This window comes from Rhea americana, unplaced genomic scaffold (assembly GCF_003343005.1).
Source record: "Rhea americana isolate MKP2758 unplaced genomic scaffold, rheAme1 scaffold_7, whole genome shotgun sequence".
NCBI classification, from domain to species: Eukaryota; Metazoa; Chordata; class Aves; order Rheiformes; family Rheidae; genus Rhea; species Rhea americana.
The window spans coordinates 9,791,591-9,815,233 of record NW_028186867.1 but is presented as its reverse complement, the minus strand read 5'-3'; the positions used below and the strand labels follow the sequence as shown (position 1 = coordinate 9,815,233).

Here is a 23,643-nt window from a genome sequence, read left to right as displayed (position 1 = left end):
AGACTTCAACCTACAATTAAGCTTCTAAAAGCATGGACTGATATTTAAATAAATGGCCTTCTTTTTTCTGCCTATGTTTAGCATCTACCTATGGGTGCAGGAGTATAACTGAGGCACCTATAAGATACTGACTATTTGTAATGTTTATAATGTGGTTTTTTGTTTGAGAAAGATGTGTTTTGCTTATTAGTTAAATGTTCATAACAGCACATAAGAGTGAATAGGAGAAGGACATCAGGTATCTAGTCTGTTTGGTTCCTTGATCTAATTTTGTGGGTTTTTTGAAGTATTGCAATTACTTGACTATTGATAGTCATTTAGTAGTTTTATTAAGGCTTCGGGTAGAATTGTTTTAATAAATGAGACATGTTATCAGGCTTTATTCTAATAACATTAACAAAAGTAATTACTTTACGTGACCAAAAAAMCCCTGATGACAATGTTTTAATAAATGAGACGTGTTATCAGGCTTTATTCTAATAACATTTACAAAAGTAATTATTTTACATGACCAAAAAACCCCTGATGACAAGTGTTAAGTGTTGTTTTCTGATCAGTTCCACTGATCTTTAAGCTTTTCTTTTCTCTGTAGCTCTGTGATCATGTTAGTTCTTGTTTAAACATTTAATAGCTCTCATTTTCATTCCTATTTCCTATTGCTAAATATATCTGTCTTTTCTGGTAAAAGTCAAGAATTCTGATTTGTAAATGGTGCTTGCTATGTCCAATATTAATGGAAATCAGTGAAAAAATATCTGTTGTTATTGTGTGTTCTGATGGACTCAGAAATCTAGATTTGTCACTGATTTCAACTGGAAATCATTTTGTCATTGATTTTAGTAGGAGAAGGGGTAGGTGAGGTATTTTTGATATTAATTTCTAGTAGATCTTCAAGTTTTTCACTATTGTGCTATACCATTCTATATTTAACTATATTTATAGTTTTGAGCATTTTAACAATATTGGCCCATGTCTCTGAAACTGTGGTGAGTAGGAGTGTTTACCTGTGCAAACAGTCCTGTAGGGCTTAATAAATCAGATGTATTTACAACAGCAGAACTGAGTTCCCTGCTCTGGTGAAGTRTGTGTAGAAAAGGTAGACCTACCTTAAGATCTTTATCATTAATGATATAAAAAGATGTCGTCTTACTGCTTTTTCTTTACTTGTGAAACAGCAACCCAACTGAATTATTTTGCTATAAACGCTGCATTACTTTTTCAATAATTAAATTTGCAAAGGCTGCAGTTCAGCTGTGTGAGTGGTGGTTGGACACATATTTATTCTAACACTCATAGGTTAGACAATGTGTCAGTGCACACAGGTTTGAAGAACTGAAGAAAGCATGACAATATCTTCCCCATAGGTAGCTGACCTTAGCACCAAATAAAGAGGGAGGAAAGTGGTGAGGGCAGTAATTTCATGCTCTGACAAAGAAACTCGCCAGTCCTGAATGAGAAAAAGGCTGGAAGCTGCAAACTGTATGATCTTGTGCAACTAGAGGCTTTTACAAATGAGTTGGTTATGAGCGTGCACATTTAGAAGTGTGAAATAGGCAGTGGAGCATGCTGAGACTGCAGATTGTGAATGAATTAAGTAATTTACATTCCCAAAGTGCTTGGTTTTGGTTTCTAGAAGATAAAACGAGTCAACAAGAAATTCATATTCAAAAACTGGTCTTAATGGGCTTTTTTTTTGGGGGGGAGGGGATGTGCAGCAATAAATCTAGCAAGATACTTAGAAGTCTAATGGATCTGAATTTTTCCTAACAACCAATCTGTTCTTATGTTTTCAAAGAGAATGTAGTAAATTTYGTTTTTCTATAATTACAGCGGTTAGGATCATCAGTAGAGATTTATTTCTACTGAATGAAATGAAGTACTTGAGCAATGGCTTAATTGTTTAGATGTTAATAGAGAAAACTGTAAGGTAGATGACCTAGTAAGAGCTTATGATTTATGTCTAAAAAGCAACAGCAGGAAGGTTTGTGGTGCTTTTGAAAGGTCACAGAACTGCATTGCTGTGGGATAACCAGTTCGGTTTTCCTATCCATAGTTTTCCTTTGTAGCCAGAGTTTAATGAAGTAGAAATCCGAATAGCACAACTGAGGGGTTATCTTAGCAGAAAAAAATAATTAGCATTGCTCTTCGTGTGTCTTCAGGCTACAGTTTTCTGAAACTGTTTAATTGAAGGAACTGTTTAATTGGAGGAACTGTGCTTAGCTTAGCTGGCATTTAATCAGTTCTGTTATATGGTTTAGCCTGCTGGTGCTGAACTGAACCCTCCATATAAAATCCTGGCAGGAATCAATGATTGCCACTAATCTTTCCATGGCCCAGAAATAGTCATGTTGCTACTTGATGGAAGATGCTGTTTTCCTATCTTCTCTTGCAGTTGATACTTTCATAGCTGAGTAATGAGGATACGGTTTGATAATACAGTGCTCTTGGAATACAAATCAGTGCAGATATCTTAAGAAACTGTTTATTTGCTATTTTGAGGTTATCAGCTGCACAAAGAATTGTGTTCTCAAAAGCTGTTTTGCTTTCTTTAATAGGCGGCTAAATCTAATTATTTGGAGAGCACTACCTCAAGATGAAAGAGACAGGTAAGCTATCACCTTTTGGGTTTCTACCTCATCTCTGAAAAGCTGGTCCTAAATATTTCTTTGACACTATTTCTGTAACTAGCTTGTTTTATTTCTGCATATTTCATGCCCATACCTTACTTTAAAAATGTTTATGTGATATGGAGTAATATTAAACTCTGGTACTCCTTTTTTCCAATGTTGATTATTTTTAAAGGAAAGGACTTGCAATCCATTTGAATGGTGCTAATCTATTCTTAATCACGTTTCAAGTGGCAGGCCTTGGGAGGGCAGCATATCATCATCTTTGGCATCTTGTTAAATTTTCTCTCATCCAGTAAAGAGCATTTCACAGCTGTATGTAAATGTTTAATAAGCACCTTTATCCTGCTAGAACTGTATACTGCACTGGAAGTTTATATTACTTTAACTAGCTTGTTTCTGCATATCAATTTAGAACACCAGAGAGTGTCAACAGGGATGACATCAATTAAGTTAGCATCTATTTACTTCATGGGATAAGGCAAAAATCAATTAATGAAAAATGAAGGAGTGGGAAATATTCTAGACAGAAAAATGGGAATAAAACTAGAAAGCTTTAAAGAAGATGAACTTWGTGAGCAAATACATAGTTCTATCATTAATGAGGTGAACAATTTTGGCAGAAACCCACTCTAGCTCAGAGAGGAAATGAAAGTTGTTAAACAAAAAAACCCAGCATGTAATTAAAAAAAAAAGGAAATAGATACCTATTAATACAGATAAGGAGCTATACTTTGTAGAAAATGTGACATCAGGATAATTTTATTGCTGGGAAATGTAGGGCAAGTCATGAGTTTAGGTATATAAGAAACCAAGAAATCCTAGCAATTGTACAATCTATTCCTAGAGGGTTATGTAAAGATTCTTAGTACTGATGCATAAAAGTTGAAATTGTCAGTCTTTCTCTTCTAAGTTTACAATGGCAAAGATAATGTCCATATATAACAAAAGGATGACAATATTTTTTTCAAATTCTTTAGGAATCTGAAAAGCCTACTAGCTTGGTTACAAAAGTTGTTAAGGAATTGCCTGTGGAGATCTCTGGTTCATTAGTGTTTATTAAAAGATGTGTGAGATTATGAGGGAAATTCGGATTTAATGGAGAAGTGGCAATATTAGGCCTTGTGTTCAAAGTAGTTGAGAGAAGTGATTCAGTAGATTTGTTTGCTTGACTTTGATTCTAGATGAATAACAGATTCTGTTAGTAGAGAACAAAATCTAGGTAAATAACCATGTCTATTGATATGATTTCAGTGCAAAATAGTTCTTAGAGGAGTAGAGAGCTAACTAATGAGAAGGAGTAGGGCAGTGGAGTAGGCTTACCATGGCTGTACATGTTGGTAAGACAAACACTTAAACACTCTGGGTAGCTCTGGGTTTCACATTTTAAAAATGTTGGCAAAGTTACAGAAAAGAGCCACAGGAATAATGAGAGTACTAAAAAGAAATACGTTACTGTCAATAGGAGATTAAGGAATTCTATCATCTGTTCTGTGTTTTGTTTATTTGTTTTTTTTAACAACAGTAGGCTGTAGCTGATTCACCTTTTTGTGTAGAAGTACTTTTATTTTGTAGACTAAAAATGGGTCTTCAGTCTAGTGCATATTGACATAACCATAACCCCCTGAATGGAAGCAAACTTCTGACTGATGGGTGAAAACAGAGCTGAACAGGACTGGCAGAAGAACAAGTGGTAGAAGATTCTGTCTTTTTATGTGTTCAGTCAAGACTGATGAGGCAAATCAGGACTCAATAGGTACCATTTTAGATGCTCAGGATGCTACTTGGCCATAGCTGCTACTCCAGAAGGGCCTGGGATTTTCATGATTTCTAGGTCATATCTGCACGCTCTTTGTCAATGCGTCAGATGTTCTAGGGCATCTAAAATGACAACAGACACCTATACTCAGCCATTTGATTTCTGTTTACCTGTCTTTCTACAACATACAGTTAAGCTGGATGCAATTACTTGACTCAAATGCAAGAACCTGTAGCATACAGAAGATCAGGTTAGATGCATATGATGTTTTATTCTGCCTTTAAACACCATGATTCTATTTGTAAAGTACAGTAAAAATTAAGATCTCTCCTACATGTAATTACTGATTTATATTTATTTATTTTTTAAAGATTTAAAGAGGATGAGCCAGTCCAATATATGCAGAATAAGGAAGCTTTGCTGGAGGCTTTAGAAAACCTGGGATGGCCAATTTCCCATGAAGATGTAATATTGTTAGAAGATGAGATACTGGCAGCATTAACATATAAGCAACAAGCCTCTGATCTTCAGGAAGCTGTAAAAAAAGAAATTGAGAACAACTCAGAATCACACATTAACAATAAAAAGGTAAGAGATTGGAAAGGCAGGCGGACATTTTTCTTTCAAATATTCCTCTTTAGTATATGCTTCTGGCATAATTTTGTACTGTGGTAATAGCTTATAAATTAGGCACTTAATATAATGCTATTCAAATAGATAGTGGAAAGAAAGTAATTAAAAAGAAATTGATCTATAATAATCACTCATCCTTTTACAGTAAACTTTTTTTTCCTGTCTATCTGTCTGTCTGTGTTTCTACGTAACTATTCACACTCACTAGCTCTGGAAAACTATTGAAATACTGTTATTTGGGATGCAGCTTACCCCCATGTCATATGGCATTTGAGTAACTTTTTTTAAAAAATGCACCCCAAGGCAATCAGGAAAAGCAGATGAATCTCCTCGGATATGCACTTTAATTGTGTACATAGGTCATCTATAAGGCATAAATAAACAGTAAGACACTAAATGTATTTCTAGCAAAGCTAAATTTATCCTGAATGAAAAAGTAGACTTTGCTTTATATACTGTAGTGCAGCAAATAGAGGCCAAAGTAGCTCAGCTGGGAGAGCATTAGACTGAAGATCTAAAGGTCCCTGGTTCAAGCCTGGGCTTCAGCAAGGGGGGCCCTTGTTGCTGCAGCCCCTTCTAACGTGCTGTTGGTGACCCTGCTTGAGSAGGGGGGTTGGACTAGATGATCTCCAGAGGTCCCTTCCAACCTTACTGATTCTATGAAATGTGGACTTTGAATATACTGTGTAAACAGAAGTTACAGAGCTGACAAAGCCAGAGAAATTGAGCTTCTTAGGAACCAAATCTGAGCAAAATACCTTTATTTCCTCTGCAAGGACAGCTGAAAAAGAAGATGTGAATGACTGCTATGATATAAGCTTTGTGGCAGTTTATCCTACTGATGTTCATAAACCTATATCTACATAAAATATAGAGAGAAGAAAAGGGTTGCCTTTGGAAGTGTGGCTTCATAGATTAGTAGTTTCCATTGCTTGGATTTTAATGTTTTTTTCCTAAGAGTAACTTCATGTAAAATAAACAGTAATCTGCAGAACGCAATGAAACATTCTCTAATAAAATAGGCAACACTCTGGACTTCCATAGGCATTAGCTCCCCTTGTAGGAGGAATGCCTTATAGTAAGGCATTCTTGGGAACTGACCTCAATGTTGGATTTTATTTCCTTGCTAAAGATTCAGAATTATCTGAAAAATTAGAAAAGGCTTTCTAAACTGTAGATTTGTTTACTGAATGGTTGATAAATACTTTGGTTAAAGAGACAGGAGAAATCTTTGTGTATTTTTCTTGTCCACATAAGGTCAATACCTGCTGAGCTTCTGCACCATGTAACTAACTTTCATTCAGGTGCCAGGAAGGAACAGGAAGAAAAGAAACTACACTGTTCAGTCTTGTGGGAAAGATACCAAGCTCACTGTCATCACGTTGATGGTGCAGCAGCTCAAAGTATCTGTTACTCTTAAAGTTTCACAGACATTTTGATGAGAAGAATGAACATACCAGCTTTATACTTTGTTACAGAGCCCTTCAGTGGGATCTACCCAGCCTGTCAGGTTTAATAGAAATTGGGTTAATATCAGATAAACAAGACTAAAAGATTTCATAATGTCATAACTGGTTCATTATAACTTTCCATGATATCTTTATTTGAAGAGGAAAGATGGAGAGAAGGGGTGAGATTCATCTCCATATTCAGACACTGAAATTTCAGTGTCCGCACCATGTAGGCATCTACACATAAACAGGTATCTAAGTCACACAATTGTGGATGGTGCCCCAGTCAACACAGACAGTGGTCTCTGAAGAGCTATTCAGCTCATCCTAAAGAGGACATCTACTTCTGCCCAAACAGAGTGCTCTCTCCATTCTCTTAATTCAATTTTCTGCTTAGCACAAAATAAGCTAGCTACTCTGAAACTGTAATTGAAATCTGAGATTTTTTGTTGATCTTACATATATATTTTCCTGAAATGAAGCACGGATTTTACTTGGAGTGCTGTTGAGGAATTTGATGAAATGTCTATGGAAGTAGATGAAGAAAAAAATACAAAGATAAGGTTAATAAGTTATTTTAGGCTGCACTATGGGATGAGATAATTTACTCTTTCATATTAGCTTTTTCTGTGATATGTATATTCAGAAAACATATTTTATGTTACAGTATTATGTTCGATCATTATTTTCACTCTTTCAGGATATTCTTGAAAATGAATTGACTCTACCTTTATGACTTTTACCTTTAATTTCTGTTGCATAATAACTTTTATTAACATGAACGCATGTGTGTATGTATAAAATCCCATAGAGCGCTTAAAACCTTACCTTCTATTTGAATAATGCATAGATCTTCTGCACTGAGTTTTGTTTTTGCAGCAATGTGTGTGGGTGAATTCTTAGGGAAATCAAAAACATTCTTTTAAGTTTTAAAAATTGATTTAGTTTTTCCCAGTGGAATTTTTTCTATATACACTATTGATACTTTAAAATTCAAAGAACTTACCTCTAAAAAAACAAATAATCTCTCTTATTCAGTTTCAAATTTTTTTGTCTAAAAGCTTCATCAAACAGTGCCTCGCTGGGAATGCTGCTGCTTCTGTAGTACTGCAGTTTAGGTAGAGTTGTATGGTTCTAATACTAAAATAAGCTCTCTAGGAAAGTAAGAAGAAAGAAAATCTTCTTTCAGACTTCTAAATTCTAACAGAGGATAAGTAAAAACAAATAGAGAATTCATCATAAAGCTCATGTATTAATATACTCCCTTTTCATCATTTTTATCGCTGAGTGAGGGAAATTACTCTGACTGAACTTTAATGTATGGTTGGCCTAAATGAAGTGAACGCTGAGGAAAGTTGTATGCTTTATATTGTGTAGGAAGCTTGATTACATGATCATACTGGTTCTTTTTTACCTTGATGTGTCTTTGTACATGTATGTATACATACTTTTATATATATAGGTATTAATATGGAGAGGTAAGCTAAGTGAAACCCAAATGAGCACAATATGAACCCGTATTGTGAGTTCTGTACAATGAATGAGACTGTCCTCTACTTGAAAATTATGACAGGTGGCAATATACCCTACCTGGCACGTCATGCCTAGAAATATAATGCCAGTTTATTTAAAAAGATTGTGTTTAGTTTTATAATATTCATCCACTTTTGTTTTCACTGAAGTCAACAACACTTCTCACACTGAGTTGTTGTCTCTTTCATGCTGTGACATAAGTAGTAAAAATTTCTTGGTATTAAATTGAATAGAATGTATTATGAGACAAGGATCATGTTCAGTTTCTGTAACTTTGGCGAATGTACTTGTTCTTTTAAGAATCTACATTTGAAAACATTTTTAAGGTCTTCAAAAACAGCTGAAGATTTTGATTCATTTTACATTAATCTGAAAATATTACCTTGCTGATACAGCTATTTTGATTATTGATTCATCTCTGCCACCTAATGTCTCAGTACAAGAGTAGCAGAAACATGTTTATGGTTCATTTGTTGATTCTGTGTAATTTTGCTGTTGCCTTGAAACACCGATGTGTACTCTCAGACATGATGTGATTAACATTGTGCAATCGCTTATCCTGAGTCAACCTGCTTTAGCAGCCTAATCAGAGCAGCATCTTCAGTAATTGCTAATCTGCAACTGAAAAGCTTTAAGAGTGAGAGGCAGAAAGGCAGATGTAATTAGAATTCTGTTTATGGGGTGGAAAAAAACAATGAAAAAAAGCAGCAAAAAATGTGGAGCCTCCTTAAAAGGTTGCCAGAAGTTTTTTCCGATTGTGATTTCTATCTGCAAAGTGGATACAAAAAAGTAAACTGCTGTCTGAAATATATTACGGCAATGAAGTAGCTGATTTGGCACTGAATGAAAATTGTCTTTGTGAGATGGTAGAAAAAAGGCAATTATTCTGGAGGTCTACTCAACAAAGCAAACTTAAATCGCCTGCTTTATTTATTTGTTTGTTTTTTAACTAAAATTCAAAATAAAAAACCCTTAACTTTTAGCTTTTAAGGGTTCCTAATTATCTTCACAATTCTTAGAAGAATTAGTAATCCTTTTTGGATGTCCTTGCTACAGGAGCTTTCTGTTTAAGCCTGCAACTGAATTAATGGTCTGGTTATCCTCCCTCTGCTTTGACCTTCTGTGGGAGGTGAGTTCAGGCTGCTATGTTTGCTGATATCTGTGAACGGTAAGTTATGTTGATAGCTTGTTGAAAGAGGATGAAGTGGACATCCACTTGCACAGGGCCCTGAGTTGGCAGAAGATCCCTATGATGCGAGGAGCAAACGTTTTGGAAAATGAGCAAAAACATTTGCTTATTATCAGAGAAAAATCTAAAACACTGAAAGCTGATGATTAGCTAATATGAGGGATAATTGTAGACTGTATCTCACTATTTATTCCGTTCTTTTGGCTGTGCTGAGTAAGATGTGTTGACTAAAGCCTTTGTCTTCAGGCTGGCACTTGGTTTTGATTTAAAGATATAAGAAATTAGGAATGTATCAGTTACCTTGTCTGTGTGTTCTAACAAGCAACTGTTTCGACTTAAAATATTGTATCTGGTTTCTATTCTGGACTTGTCAGCCATAACAGTCAGCCATCATTTCTTACTATGATTTTTCCTACTGAATGCTAAAGCCGTTTACAGCATGACGTTTTTACCTTATAGAAGGACTTGCATACTCCCCCCATTCACCTTGCRTTAGAGCACCGCAGGTACCAGGTTCATGGCATTACTATTCTCCAAACATAGTAGTTTCCTGGACAGCTTTTGCAGTCTGTTAATGGCCTTTGCATTTTCATGTAAATCATTTCTTTCCCTAAGTGTCATAATCCGGCCTTTGAGAGTGGCAAAGAACATCTCCTTTCATACTGAATATTTCTATTTCTGTGTATCAATGGCCAGCAGATTCTGCAAAGAAATAGAGCTACATTCATTATGAAAGAACCACTCTCATTAAGACTACAGTTTTAAGTGCTGTGTTTCCCTCAGCATGACCTTAAATGTGCCGGGCTTAGCATTGTTTGTGGCCATGCTGAATGACCACTGTGATTAAAAATAATCTAAAATGATTTATAAACATAATATGAGTGGTTTGTAAAGCAGGTTTATTTGGATGGGAAGGGGTCCTCTAGTGGCCCCTCTAGCTCATTCTTTTATACAGTTGATTTAATTATTCCCAATGAATTATATAGAGCTGAGTCTAAACTCTATCTGAAAATGGTGATCCTTTACCTCCCTTGGCAGTTTCTTCTATTTCTTGATGTCCTAATTCTTACAATCCTCAGTTTTCCCCACTATTTAATGAACACTAATGGCTATCTGCTGATCTCTTTTACATTTTAGATGTTTCCTAAATAGCTTGGCTTCTCCTGTCTTTGTTCTTGTGCATCTTAGGGAGAAGAAGGTTTAAAAAAAAAAGCATCACAAATTGTATAACAACAAAAGCATTATAAATAATTTTAATAATTATCTAAAATTGTTTGGTTAAATTTTCCGTTGTCATTAGTGGAGTAACCTGTTGGACGACGTGTGTAGCTACAAAAGAAAATGGACTGTGATCTATACAGAATGCACTCGTTGTCACTGGTTAAGGGAAAATCGATAGTTGTTTGGCACTGTTAATCTGGAGGAATCGGGATTATGTTGGTAGGAATGCTAAAGTTAGGACAAATATTCTCAGAAGTCTGTGGATAGCCTTCCTGTCTGTTCCCGCTTGCAGTAGGAAGGTGCAACAACAAATCTCTTTCGAAAGTGAGTTTTAAAATACAGCAGATACTGGCAGAAGGAAACAAAATACGCTCCACTTGCTATGGTTTAATGCACTGGCTTCAATAATTTAGTGCATTGGCTTCAATGTAAGCAGAGCCGAAAACCCTGGCCTCAGTGGAAATCCTTGCCCATCAGATGGGGCTCTTCTCTAGCAAAGAAAATAGACAGCTCCGTTCCAGAAATGGGCACTGGGACAGTCGCACTGAGCACCCAAAGCTTACGTTAGGTAGGAAAGATGGGCTTGAATTTAGACAGTGGTTCTGAACCACCTGAATTCTGCAGTACGTTGTGCGTCCTTACGCAGGCTGTAGTGCTGGGATCAATGTGGAATGCTGGACGTTGCCCAAGCTATTAGTCAAGCATTACAAATTAGTTAATAATAAATATTCAGCAGCAGCTGTCCCTTTGGAGCCTGAGGAATTAAGTAAATGGTTTATCCAAATGCCTTTTTGTGTACGTGGAGTTATAAGTCTTTGCACTCAAATCAGCCTTTGTTAGGTTATACTTCAAACAGCCAGGCACGGCGAAGAGCCTTCCTTTCAGACTGCGTTTGAGAAGCAGGAGTGCTGGTATAATTTATGTTCTACAGAGGTAAAGAATAAAACTGGAAAACAGACACATCTCCTGTTCAAAATATCTCCTTGTGGGATTTTTTTGAGTTTTTTTTTTTGATTTTTGTTTATTTTAGGTTTTTTTTAGTGTTGTTCATGATTTTTGTGTGGGATATTGAAAAAGTCTGGGGAGAGAGGAGGTTTTGGTGGTTACAGTGAAACTGAGAAGAAACAGTTTAGTCAAAGTTATTCCTGTCTTTTGCATCATTATTTTCTGTTAGGGCAAATCTAGTACCAAAGTCTAATGTACTTTTAAGGAAAAATGTCATCAGGCAAGGAAGCAAGTCATACTCACCCTAGCAAGTATTTTTTTTTTTTTAATGGATCTATGGGTTATTTTTCTTTTTTCAGAAACAAAATTTATAAACTGAGTGTAGATCTGTGGAAAAGTTTGTTTTTTGAGCCATGTGATTTTGTAATTCAAAGGAGCAGCATTAGAGATGGGTACTTGCAAATTGTTTACCTAATGTGGGCTAATGAATATTTTAAAAATTAATGGGGGGACTGATTTATTTAATTTTGCATTTGCGTATAGTTTATATTTAAAAACATCATCTTGAGCAGTATGGAGAGAATAATATACTGTTATTCAATAATTAATTACATTCTCTTGTAGCAGATGTAAGTTACATTGTGATTTTAGATTATTAAAATATTTCAATATCAGAAAGACAAGGTTTTGTATTATCAGTTTTCTTAATTTTCTCAGCAAACTAAAATGTGAAGTATTCTTTCACGTTCTGACAAATACACATAATTCCTTGACACACTGAAAACCTGCTGTGAGAGATTTTTTTAAAAGCAAATAACCCTAAGCCTCCATAAAATAATAAAGTGAGATATAAAAGGCTTTAATGTAAAAGAACATAATGACTTGCAAAGTACTCAGAAGCTCAGAAAGGTCAGCAGTATATTTTTTATGTAGAGCCAATTGTCGTTTATGACAGTCTTCAGCTATTTTTCACGTACTGTATCTTCCACAACCCTTTACCTCCCGTCACTGCATGGGCTGCCTAGTGCTCTTGGCATTCCTGATTCAGTTAGTGCTAAATGCAGTCACTGACTGCAGTAGGAGTTGAATCTGTCTGCACAGGGCCACCTCACTTCATATTTCTTTCTGTTCTCACTATTCAGCACATGGCCCCTTTCCTTCCCTGCTTCCCTCCTTCTTTCTTTTCTTTCTTATAGTGTACCATGCTTACCATTCATTTGGTCCAGAGTGGTTATTTTATTTATGAACTTTAAAAAATTTTATCATTATAATATCATAGTCTTTTGAAAGGATTTGTCACCTCGTTTCCACAAAACTCCTTACAGTGTAAAATTGTATTATTATCCTTATTTTGCAAAGTGTTGCAAGCAAGGTAGATGTTGCCTGAGACCAGAATGATGAAGGATTCAGGATGTCCAGGTTGAGAAATGTAGCACATCACTAACTTTTCTAAGAGCAGATCATTTTAAAGCAGTTCATCCCTTCCAAATCGAATGTTTCCTGTTGCGGTTCCAGATACTGAACGCTGCCACATCAGAAAATTAGGATCTAAATTCAACCCAACTCAGTTTAGGATATAGCTGCATTAACATTCTTGATAGACTAGATTCCTATTTGGAAATTTCTGTCTCTGTTGAGCGTGAGGGAGCCTGTGAAATTTCAAGTACCTTGTTACAAATCGTTGAGGTACATGGTCCTAAATAATAGCGCTTGAGAGAAAGAAATTGCTTCTTTTGATGATACAGTGCTGTGCTTTGAGCTGACTGGTACCCTTCCAAATAAACTTTAGGAGTTATTATAAATATAAATTTATAAAAATAATAGCTCAGTTTTCAATAGTGGTGAAAAGAAAAATCATTGGGAATGGAAGACAAAAAGAAGAGATCAGAAAGCATTACGTTGCTGTGTACATCCAYAGTGTGCCTGCATCTTGAATCCTGGCTGTAATTGTGGTTTCCCCATTTCAAAAAAGATCAAGTAGAGCAGGAAGGTTACAGCAACTGGCAATAGAAATTAGGTGAGGTTTGGAACAGCTTTGTATAAGCTAAAACTTTATAATAGACTAAATAGTGTGGAAAAGAACTGGCTGAGAAGGGAGAGTAAAGTAGAGCTATGAAACGGAGATGTGCAAATGTAAATAGAGAATCAATACTCACTGACTTTTCCACTATGAAGAACAGGACCATGAAATGCATCTAGCTAGTGCCAGATTCAGAACAAAAGTACTTCTTCGCACACCACACTGTTAAGTTGTTAAGCTGCTTGCAGCAGGACGTTGTGKATTGTGAAAGCTGACATATATTCCAAAAAGTCATGCGAGAAGAGTGTATCATGAGCCATTAAATGTAAACACTCTCTCTTCTGCCTCAGGAAGATGCTGATCAGTTAATTCCTGGCGTCTGGGAGAGTATTCAAGTGAGAACATGCTTGCCCTGTTCTTATGCTCCTCCCTGCTCTTGGCCTGGACCACATCCAAGAAAGCAGCTGGATGGATATTTGGTCTGACTCCATACACCTAATGTGTTCTTAGGAATAGCTCAACCAAACAGTTACAGAACTGAAAAAAACTGAAGCCAATTGAAAAACATTTTTCCCATGGAAAACATTTTAAAAGGGAATAATACAAATTATCCCACAGAAAATTTCATGTTTTTCAACAACTTGTGCATCAAAAAGATTGGCCAAAGAGAAAGATTTTTCATCTGGAAAAACTTAATTAAATTAAAGAGTTGTTTGAATCACCAGCTTCATTTGTGAGCAAACGGTTTAATATTTTGCTTAGATGAAATGTTTTAAAACTACCRAAAAATTTAATTTTGAAAATCAAATGAACTTTAAATATTTGATAAATGTAAATTATAGATTGTAAATATGCATTTCGTCTAGACAGAAGTTTCAAGATTTTATTTTAGATTCTATACTTGACCATTTAAATCTGTACACATAGTACATATACTTTTAATAAAAAAGCATTGTTATGAAAATCCACCTGTTTGAAAGAGGTAGATGTGTGTTCAATGTTCACTTATGTTGCAAAATAAGTAGATTTTCCCTTACCTCATTCTTGGAAATCCAGCTTCGTAAAATTTTACCTAGGAAAATGGCAGCCAGAGACATGATTTATTAAGGTGAATTTCCACCTGGACACTTAAAATACAGGTGTTATAATGAGCATGCAAAACAGGATTTTATGCTGAAAATGTTTTGGTGAACTTACCTGTGAGTGCTTACTGTAACATAGCTTTGTCTATTTATAACTATTCTGAATGTTTAAAATAATCCATTTTACTGTGAATTATTAACAGAGTTCATAACATTATATTGCATAAATGTTTAGTTCATTCCAAAGGATAGGTACAGCCTGGCTGGCTAGTTGTTGTGAAAAAAACATATTTGTATCAAATTACAGAAACTTGAAGAAGAAGCTGTGAAGTCCCAGTCTAAAAAAAGACAAAAAGGCAAAGTATTTTTGACTCTCAAAAGCCAAAAGGTGATTGCAAGATCAGATATCACCGGATTTTATTATCCAGGTAAATATTTTTGCTTGCATTTTAAGTATTTTTAGAGTTTCCTAGTACCAATAAAACATTACTATTGGTCATATTTAGCTAGTTCAGTTTTCATTTGATTTAATATTACACTGGCATATTAATGAAAAATGAATATACGTATTTTGTGCATGCATATACATTCATTTATAAAAAGGCACATTGTCTGATGTCCAAAACCTATGCAGATCTACTGGCAGATAGGTTTGTAAAAGAAGAGTATGGGAAGAAATGCTTTTCAGTACCTGTCACACACTTTAAACTAGATGAGAATATCTGTCTGTACTTCTTTGATGGCATGCTGGGTTGTTCCTGATCTGTCTTTGGAAAAGGATGAGCTTTTGGCTTTGCTCCAATCATTTATCTAATATTTCTGTCGTTTTGTTGCATTTTAAGCCAGAATAATTATCATGTAAAATCGTGTATTGTTGTTTCATTAAAAAAATCAAACTGATACAAGGACTTTGCTACAGGAAAAAGAAAGTATCTTGGCCGATTCTGTCATCTTCTCGTTTCCTTTTGGGCTAGAAATTTATCCATTTTTTTGGTTTTGTTATGGCTGTGATATTAAGAATGGTTACTAGGACTGCATTTATTCAGGCACAAATTTCCCTATTTCCTTAGCAGAAATTACACTGGCTAAATGAAAGCTAGCTATAAAYGGAAATGAGGACTGTATAGTACTGACACTGTGTGTCTGACCTCAGTGACATGTAGCAGTTTATAGGAAATTTTTGAAGTTTTCCGTAAGGGGTAAAAACATAATCATTTSAATATTTTATTATGTTCTTCTTCTAGGAACTGTGATAAAGAACATCAGTTCTACCCATGCCCTTGTTCAGTTCATCCATGGGGAGACCTGGACTGTACCTGTGAAGTTCATTGTATCTGTAGGGGGTGCTATGCCATGTCCGTATCTGCAGGTGAAGAATTCTGTTTTCTATGGTAGCAAAATACGCATTGTTTACTTTGTGCCATTGGTCACAGATAGAGTAAATAATATCTCTTTTATATTTTGCAAAAATTGATTTATTTCAAAGTCTTTACCTCCTTACAGTAGCTCTGTTTTGATTATATTTTCAACATGCTATTTTTCATTTCTTTAGAGCCTTTTTTCATTATAGTCCTATTTTCTTACCAGAAGTCTATATTATTTTCTTTATAAAACATGACTATTTGGCCACCTATACAGCAGATGTATGCTATTTCCCAGCAAAACAGTTTCCTAGCAGGTAGTTTAAGAATCAAAGAAAGCATTTTATGTACAGCAAGTTCTAACAAWTTATTTATCACAGCATAATTTAAATCTAGCAAATAACCTTTTACTAGCCCTAAGTAACCGTAATAGAAAAAACTCGTCTTATTCCAGTTCTGTTTTTTTTCATGTTGATCAGCTGACTATCTGCAATCACAATACTTTTCTTTTCAGGTGATTCTTATTTTACACAAGAGAGAGATGATGGATATGGAAAGCAGTTTTGTTAACTATTTTGTTACACTTGAAACTAGAGAAATGCTTTCCCCCCCGCCCCCCTTCTTGAAATGAAGTCAAATCCTGAACAAGTGATTGCTGGAAGGGAGGAATCCCATTCTGGAAAAGATCTGCAGAATTTCATAGAAATTATAACTTCTGTGTTGATTTGAAGATGGCTCTGTATATATCAGATGCATATGCTGTTCTTTAAATTTTTCAGGGTTGCTTTAGAGGCTGGTTATGAATGTATGTGTTTGTACAAAGTTCAATGGGATAAGAGTTGGAAGAGTTTCCTCCTCATTCTGTCCAACTCACCAGCTGAGCCATGGTACATTCAGTAGGGCTCTGTCATGAATTTTTTTGCTTTGTGTTCTCTTCCTGATCCAGTGGAAATTAAGAATGATCAGCACCTGGGAGAACCAAGTCCTTTATCTTTGCCTTCAAAGCTCTATATTAAAGGACTGCAACACGTTAGAACGATGATCTGTGTAAAAATCTCAATATATATCTTTTATATCTTGTAAACCTCACAAGCTACAAGGTTGTCGCAAACCAATACTTTCCTGGTGTGCAGGTTGGAGACTATGTGTTTGCCAGGACGTGGACACAGACTGGAAGTGATTATTATGTACCTGCCATTGTTATATCAACCCCAAAGAGAGTGGAAGTGGATAATAAATTCTACACGGTTCTGATGTTCAACAACAGGAAAGTAAGTAAACCTATAAGAGGAAACAAATTTGGCAGTGATAGTACCAGGATTCTGGTTCTGATGGTGCAGATRTAACAGGCCAGGCAAGAGAGCTTGCTGTCCCATTCCAGCTAACCAAAGTAAGTCACCTCTCCAGGTTCAATGAAAAGCCATCTAATATAATAGTAATTCATTTGGGGGCTTTCACAAGCTCCATACTGCTAAAATGAGAAACTTAGGGGGGTTTTATCACATGCAGTACAATCTTTATTCGTTTCATTATGTTTGTTTGTCTGTAGGTCATTATGATAATTTTGCTRCATTTTTTCATGGTACATTATTAAAAAAATGTGCTTTGCACTAGAAACTTTTTGTCTTCATCAGCATCTTTGTCATCTTAGATGCTGATTACACCTGTGTTAAAGTGATTGGATTTTTTTATGTATGTATTTCTTTACTTTCTTCCAAGATTTAGATTTAATTTGGATGAATGTTGATTGTATCATTGCAGGAACACTGCGTAAGAAGTGGGCTTATTAAAATCAGCCAAACAAAGTATGCCTTTTCCTGTCGGTACATAAGAATGGTGCAGATGTCAGATTATATGATGTAAGTATGCTTGAACCTAACAATATAAAACTTATTTTATGTGAATCCTAAATGTTGCACTTTGGGTTCAACTGTACCATCAGGTTTCCATATCTAATAATCTATTGCCTTTGTTAAATGGAATATGGTTTGCTCTAAACACGTAACCAAGCGGTTTGACCCATAAAGCATATGGATGAGAAGAGTATTACTTGCCTGTTCCACCATTTTATTACCTGGCAATTTGTTGTGCAATTTTCATTTGAGAAACATTGGCAGGATGTGTTGGCTTGAAGTTTAGTCCTGGGAAGTTGTTAGAAAATTGCTGAAAGGTGAGATGGAGTTTGTTTGTTGTAGAGCTCATTTTTCTGTCAAGATTTTTGCTGTGATATRTAGCTATGTATTAAATTGTACTTTATTTCTAGGATATTGAGTCTTTTACTGGGCTTAAATCTGGGAGATGATAGGGAGAGAGTATGTAGCATTCTTTGAATATGAGCCCCTGCTCAAGTTCTGTAGAACTTCTGTAGAACAGGGCTAAAATTTTCTGATGTGAACAGTGCAGTGAATGTGCAGTGGTTCCAAGTGATTGTGGATTAATTTTTCATTTTTTATAAAGTTCTAGTTTTATACATTTGAAATAACATTGGGTTGTGGCAATTTCCAGAGCACCAGCTGTCTCTGTTAATTACCAACACCAGATTTGAGGAAGCAGTATAAGATCAGAATGATCATGTAGGGCTATTTCTCAGAACACAATCCCAGCCTACAGCAATTTGTGAGTTAAGGATTTCCAGAAGCAGAATTGAAGCCTCTGTATTAAACAGACCTTAATGGCTTTTTCTTCCACAAATTTGTATAGTTACCTTTTTGAACCCATGTCAACTTTTAGTATCCACAGCCTCCTGCTGGGAGGAGTTGCATAGTTTCACTACATTTTGTGTGAGAAAACACATCCTTTTTTTTGACTGCTCCGTCTGCTTTGACATGCCATAGGGATTCTAGACTGAATAGCTCCCTCTTTATCCCCTCTGTGTCAATGCAGTCTTGGCACTGCTGACAAAGAGTTAGATAAATCCTGTCAAGGGAGATTTCTTCCCAAGAGGCTACATGAACAGGACAAATCCCACCATTAAAGGCATTTTTAAAACTTCACTTTTATTGAAATGTCCTAATATGATTATCAGTTTTAAAAATGATATCCATAGGTAGGATACCAGCAGTGAGTGATCTATGGATTCCATCAAAATAACAGAAAGGACCAAAAAGCAACACTGATACAAGCCCTRAGACAGTGGTTCTCACACAGTTTCTAAGAGTGATTCCAGTGCATTTTGAAATTCCCTCTTCTCTCAACTTGTAGTCATTGTGCATAAACAAATTAATATCTCCAATTTACTGAGCAGAATCTCTAACCTGGAAATGTATTAATGCCTTTTTCYAGGCCAGACCAKCTACCTGATGGTAGCTAAGCCTATTTTCACCCAAAAGTAAACCTTAAAACCATGATCTCCTACTCAATACATACAAYTAGTTGAAAATAGACAGATATATAATTGAGCTATTAGGAAAATCAATAGAAGTCTTTCACTGAGAGTTAGATTATATTCTAGATAAGGTRCCTTATTAATAAAAGATATGACTAAATGCATAAGCAATAAGAATGGCTYCCTTCCTACATGCTTTGTTTCATGATTCAGCACTTTAATATCAAATTTGATATTCRTTCCCAAACATAGACTTTATTGGCAAGCTGACTTGCCATTGTTATGTACAAATGATGAGAAGATTGAGTTATTCACTGGCAAATGGTGAATTCTCCAAATTCTTTGGAGAACTGATTTAAGTGAATGCACTAAATTTCTGCAAACTAAAAATAATTGTACTCATTAGATCTAAATTTTAGATGAAGTGATATCAAATCTGACCGCTCTCTGGGTAAAACAGTACRTGAAACTACACATTCAAGTCTTACTAATTGTGATTTTCTGTGTAGTGCATCCAGCTAGTACACGTTGGCTTGGTCATAGAAACACTGGTCAGTTCATATAGCGGATGTCTGAAATTAAATTAATGAGATATAAATGAAATATTCCAAAAATATTTTTCCTGCAGCACAAAATGATGGAATCTTAGTTAAGGCATTCATTCTGTCCTCTGTAAACTGAACTAAGTGGAACAGTTCTTAGCATGCCCCTGAAACAGAGCATAAATTTTGCAAGAAGAATTACTGAACATACCAATGTCTTTGCTGTTTTAAGGTCTAAACTTATCACTACGTCATTTCTGTTTTTTTTTCCTCTCTCTAATTGAAGCTTTTAGAAACAAAGCAGAACATTTGAAATGACAATTTATATACTATTTTGATACTGATTCTGTGATCTGTGACAWTATTTGCATTGTAAAATGTCTCTAAGAATAGTAATGTTCAGATAGATCATCCTCAAATTACCCCTATTCAAGGCACGTGAAAAGTACCTCCAAGTAATATTTCTTCAAATGATAGTACTTTCATCTGATTACTGGTGTGTTAAAGAAACCAAGGCCCAGATACACAAAGGGACATTGTGACACTCAGGGCAGTAACACCTGAGCATCTGGCAGCTGTGTAAGTGGAATTTAAATGCCTTGGCTCCATGGATGCAGAGATTTATATCACATAGTGCAGTGAAATGTGTAAGGCAGCAAATAAATGAAGAATAGCATTTAAATTGAGACTCCCTTTTAACTTAGATGCCCACTTACAGCCCTGAAGTAGGTATATTTGAGCATTTGGGATTCACAGGCCCCTTTGGCATTGAATAAAATACATAAAGAGTTTCTGATATAATCTTTGGCATATAGGCAGCATATGCCTTACCCCCAGGTACCAAGGTCAAGTGCGTTGGTGTGCCAAAAAAGACTTCAGTGATCAGTACTGAACAGCAATACTCCAATCTGCCACCAGAATCACGGCATCTTCCTCTGCATGCTCCCAACTTAATCAYCTACTGTGATATATTTCTTCTCATCTTTTTTCCATATTATATATCATCTCTGATTCTGCTGATTTTTTAGCCTCTCTTCTAAGAATTGARGCCTAGTAAGCTAGAACTTTTATAGTTAATAGCATTTTTAATTTCCTTCTTCCTGGAGATATAACTCTACAGTAAATCATTTTGTAAGATATGAATAGTCAGGCTCTGAAAATGCACTTACTAATTCAGTAAGTTCCCCTCTAACATTCTCAGCTAGTTTTTTTGAGTTCTCTGTGAAGCCACATATTTGTAATGTGAAAACTCATTCCTCTCTTGCTGCTTAACATCTGACTTTAGTGTCATGTAGACATACCTAATGTCCTCCTCTGGGCATTGGCTGCATTAACTCAGCGGATGCATCATAAAAAGCCAGTACTGACCATGATTTTACTTTAGGTTTGTTTCTTTTTGTAACTCATCCTGAAGTGCTGAATGATTGCTTTCCTTTTATGAGGTGTGCATTCAAAGCCATTAAACAAACAATTGTGTTTCATTAGTTACACCTCTCTAAATCAGTTACTAACATAGGGAATGCTCTGGCAGTGCTCTAACTCCAATTAAGTTGGAGTTTCCATTAAAGCCCCTACCTTTCAGGTGGCACCTCAGTATACTTCCAGCTGAAATTTATTGTGTGAAGCATTCTAAAATGGATACTTACCTCCCATGTCATACTTCCCAGTGGGGAACAGTGCAGCATATTGCTCATTGGTGCAGGCACATTGAATGGGAACATGCTGACATTGCTAATAGAAACAAATACAGCAGCAGCTTAAGTTCATCAGAAAGGAAAAAAAATGACTGCTGGCTGTCAATAGTCCACAGTGCATATAAATATTGTATTACATACATAAGTATAATATATTGTGTATATTTACATATATATTGCAATAATATATAATATATATATAATGATAATTTTATTTTACAATAGCATGTCTAATTCTTCACCTGTGGATTCTTTGGGATTGTCTTTTTGATGTTTGCTTGTGGAGCATGCTCTAAGCTGTGCTTAATCCACTTGTCTTTAGAGGTAGTAATATAGCTCTTCTCATTTTAATAGCTGATGCTAGCATCTGTTTGGAGTGTTTTGCTGTCATCATAGTAGAAAGAAAGGGTTATGACCGTACAAGCACTCTGCAAACGTAACTAACAAGTTGCCTGTGCAAGTTGAAACACTGCGAGCTCTGGGCCCACACCTTTAAAGGCACATAGTTGCCCATATCCGCTCTGGGGTCGTGAGGAGTAGATAGAAGCAGGGACTAGACCAAGAAAAGTRTTTAGGAACCTTTCTCTTACTTGATGTCAGTAAAGTGGAGTGCCTAATACTTGTTTCAGTTTTAGTTACATAAGCACTTCTGATAATCTGGAGTTGAGTGCAGTGAAAGGAGTCATGTCTAACTGTATTTTGCTACATAAAGATTCTGCAAATCTTAGAAATCTCAGCAGTGGGGTGGGAACAGGCTGTCTATGAGAGATATGAAGGGTGCAAATTCTTGTTGAATCATGTTAGAATTGAGATTAATATTGTCCTTTTTTTGAAAAAGAGAGAAAAGGTTATATGCAATAGGTTAGCTAGATATCCTATCTACAGAAATAAGAGAGAAACAATATATACTGTGCTCTAGACTATTCTTTACTTATTTTGTAACTATGAGGGAAATGGCATTGTAAGACATTTATAGCCTGAAAAGTGGTCAAGAGTATGAAAAGCCCTTCTCTTGTCAGCAGTGTGAGATGCGAGAGAAGGTGAAATCTTGWAATCTATATAGTGTTAAAAGATATGAAATGATATATGGTATGTGAACTCTTAATTTAGGGAGCTTCCTTCTCTGATTTTCTAGCCTGGACAAAGAGACCAAAAAGTCCCATCCTCACTCATCTCTGGAAGATGAAGCAGGAGAAAAAGCAAAGAAAAATATTGTGAGAGAACATAGGGGAAAAAAGAAAAAGAAGAGGAGAGCAGAGGACAAAAGACATCCCAAGGAGAGAATAGCCGACTCTGATGATCTTTTGTTTATCTCCAGGAAGGAAGTAAAACACAGGGGAGGAAATTCACTGCCTAGTGATAAAGAGGAATTTGAAGGTAAAGAAGGAAATAGAGAACTATAAATATTAAGGATTAAACAGATCTTATAGKCTTTTAGTTTATGCCCACTCAAGGAACCAGGGTTCTGCATTATTATTTCTGGATATTAGACCAACCTGCTTTCGAATGTCCTATGGTATCAGGTTCTGCCAGATCCTTTGGAAACCATTCTTCACACTGATCATGCTCAGCATATTTTTCCACAGCAAAWTTTTCCACTAGTGCTAGCTAGATTAAAGGTGTTAAATTAACATATATGCAGCTCTGTGCTTTAGAGGTTAAATTGTGTTTTGTGTCCAAGTTAACTCTGTTAAAGTTGACAGCAGTATCTGTATTCCATGTTACTCTGTAGTATGTGCCTGGGCTAGTATAGGTATGTTCTCATGTGCCACAGTCAACTTACCATTTTAATGAGCCTACTGTCAGTGGAACGATAGAAGGATTTTTTCCATACCTGCTGGTTGTATCTCCTCGTACTATTTTAAACATACGCTCAATATCCTTGTTACTTATTTATTCCCTTCCAAAAGTAGTGGACTATAGAGTCACTCATTTATCATGTTGTCAGGCTACTTGAACTGACTCTTCTGAACTTATCTTCTAAGTTCTCACTCATCTTTTGGTGATTGTCTGCAAATTCCATTTACTTTGTTTATATTAGCATTTAGGTGCCACTGTGTTTTAGGAGTATTTATATGAGAGTAGARGTGCTGAGCTTGTCCTGTAGCTGTATGAGACCGTAGCTTCCACAGACAGAGGTGCTTCCCTGGGATGCTCAGTTATCCTTAAACTCCTCACTCTTGGACATCCTGAGATGTTGGTAAATGTGAAATCAGCAGATCCTGTTACTGATTCCATGCAGGTTGAAGGAAAGATGAAAT

General features: G+C 35.8%; 1 protein-coding gene and 1 non-coding gene across 2 annotated transcripts in view; both read left to right on the top strand.

The window, feature by feature from the left end:
- Positions 1 to 22,805, top strand: part of VWA3B (von Willebrand factor A domain containing 3B) — a 68,942-nt gene extending 46,137 nt beyond the window's left edge. The window contains 8 exon segments of the mRNA XM_085321440.1: positions 2,556 to 2,606; positions 4,758 to 4,974; positions 14,768 to 14,888; positions 15,705 to 15,829; positions 16,955 to 17,092; positions 17,583 to 17,680; positions 22,518 to 22,766; positions 22,768 to 22,805. Coding sequence (XP_085177566.1) covers positions 2,556 to 2,606; positions 4,758 to 4,974; positions 14,768 to 14,888; positions 15,705 to 15,829; positions 16,955 to 17,092; positions 17,583 to 17,680; positions 22,518 to 22,766; positions 22,768 to 22,792 — 1,024 coding nt within the window. The 3' untranslated portion in view covers positions 22,793 to 22,805.
- Positions 5,495 to 5,567, top strand: TRNAF-GAA (transfer RNA phenylalanine (anticodon GAA)). The gene has a single exon. It is a non-coding gene; the product is annotated as a tRNA-Phe (tRNA).
- Positions 22,806 to 23,643: the final 838 nt, after the last annotated feature.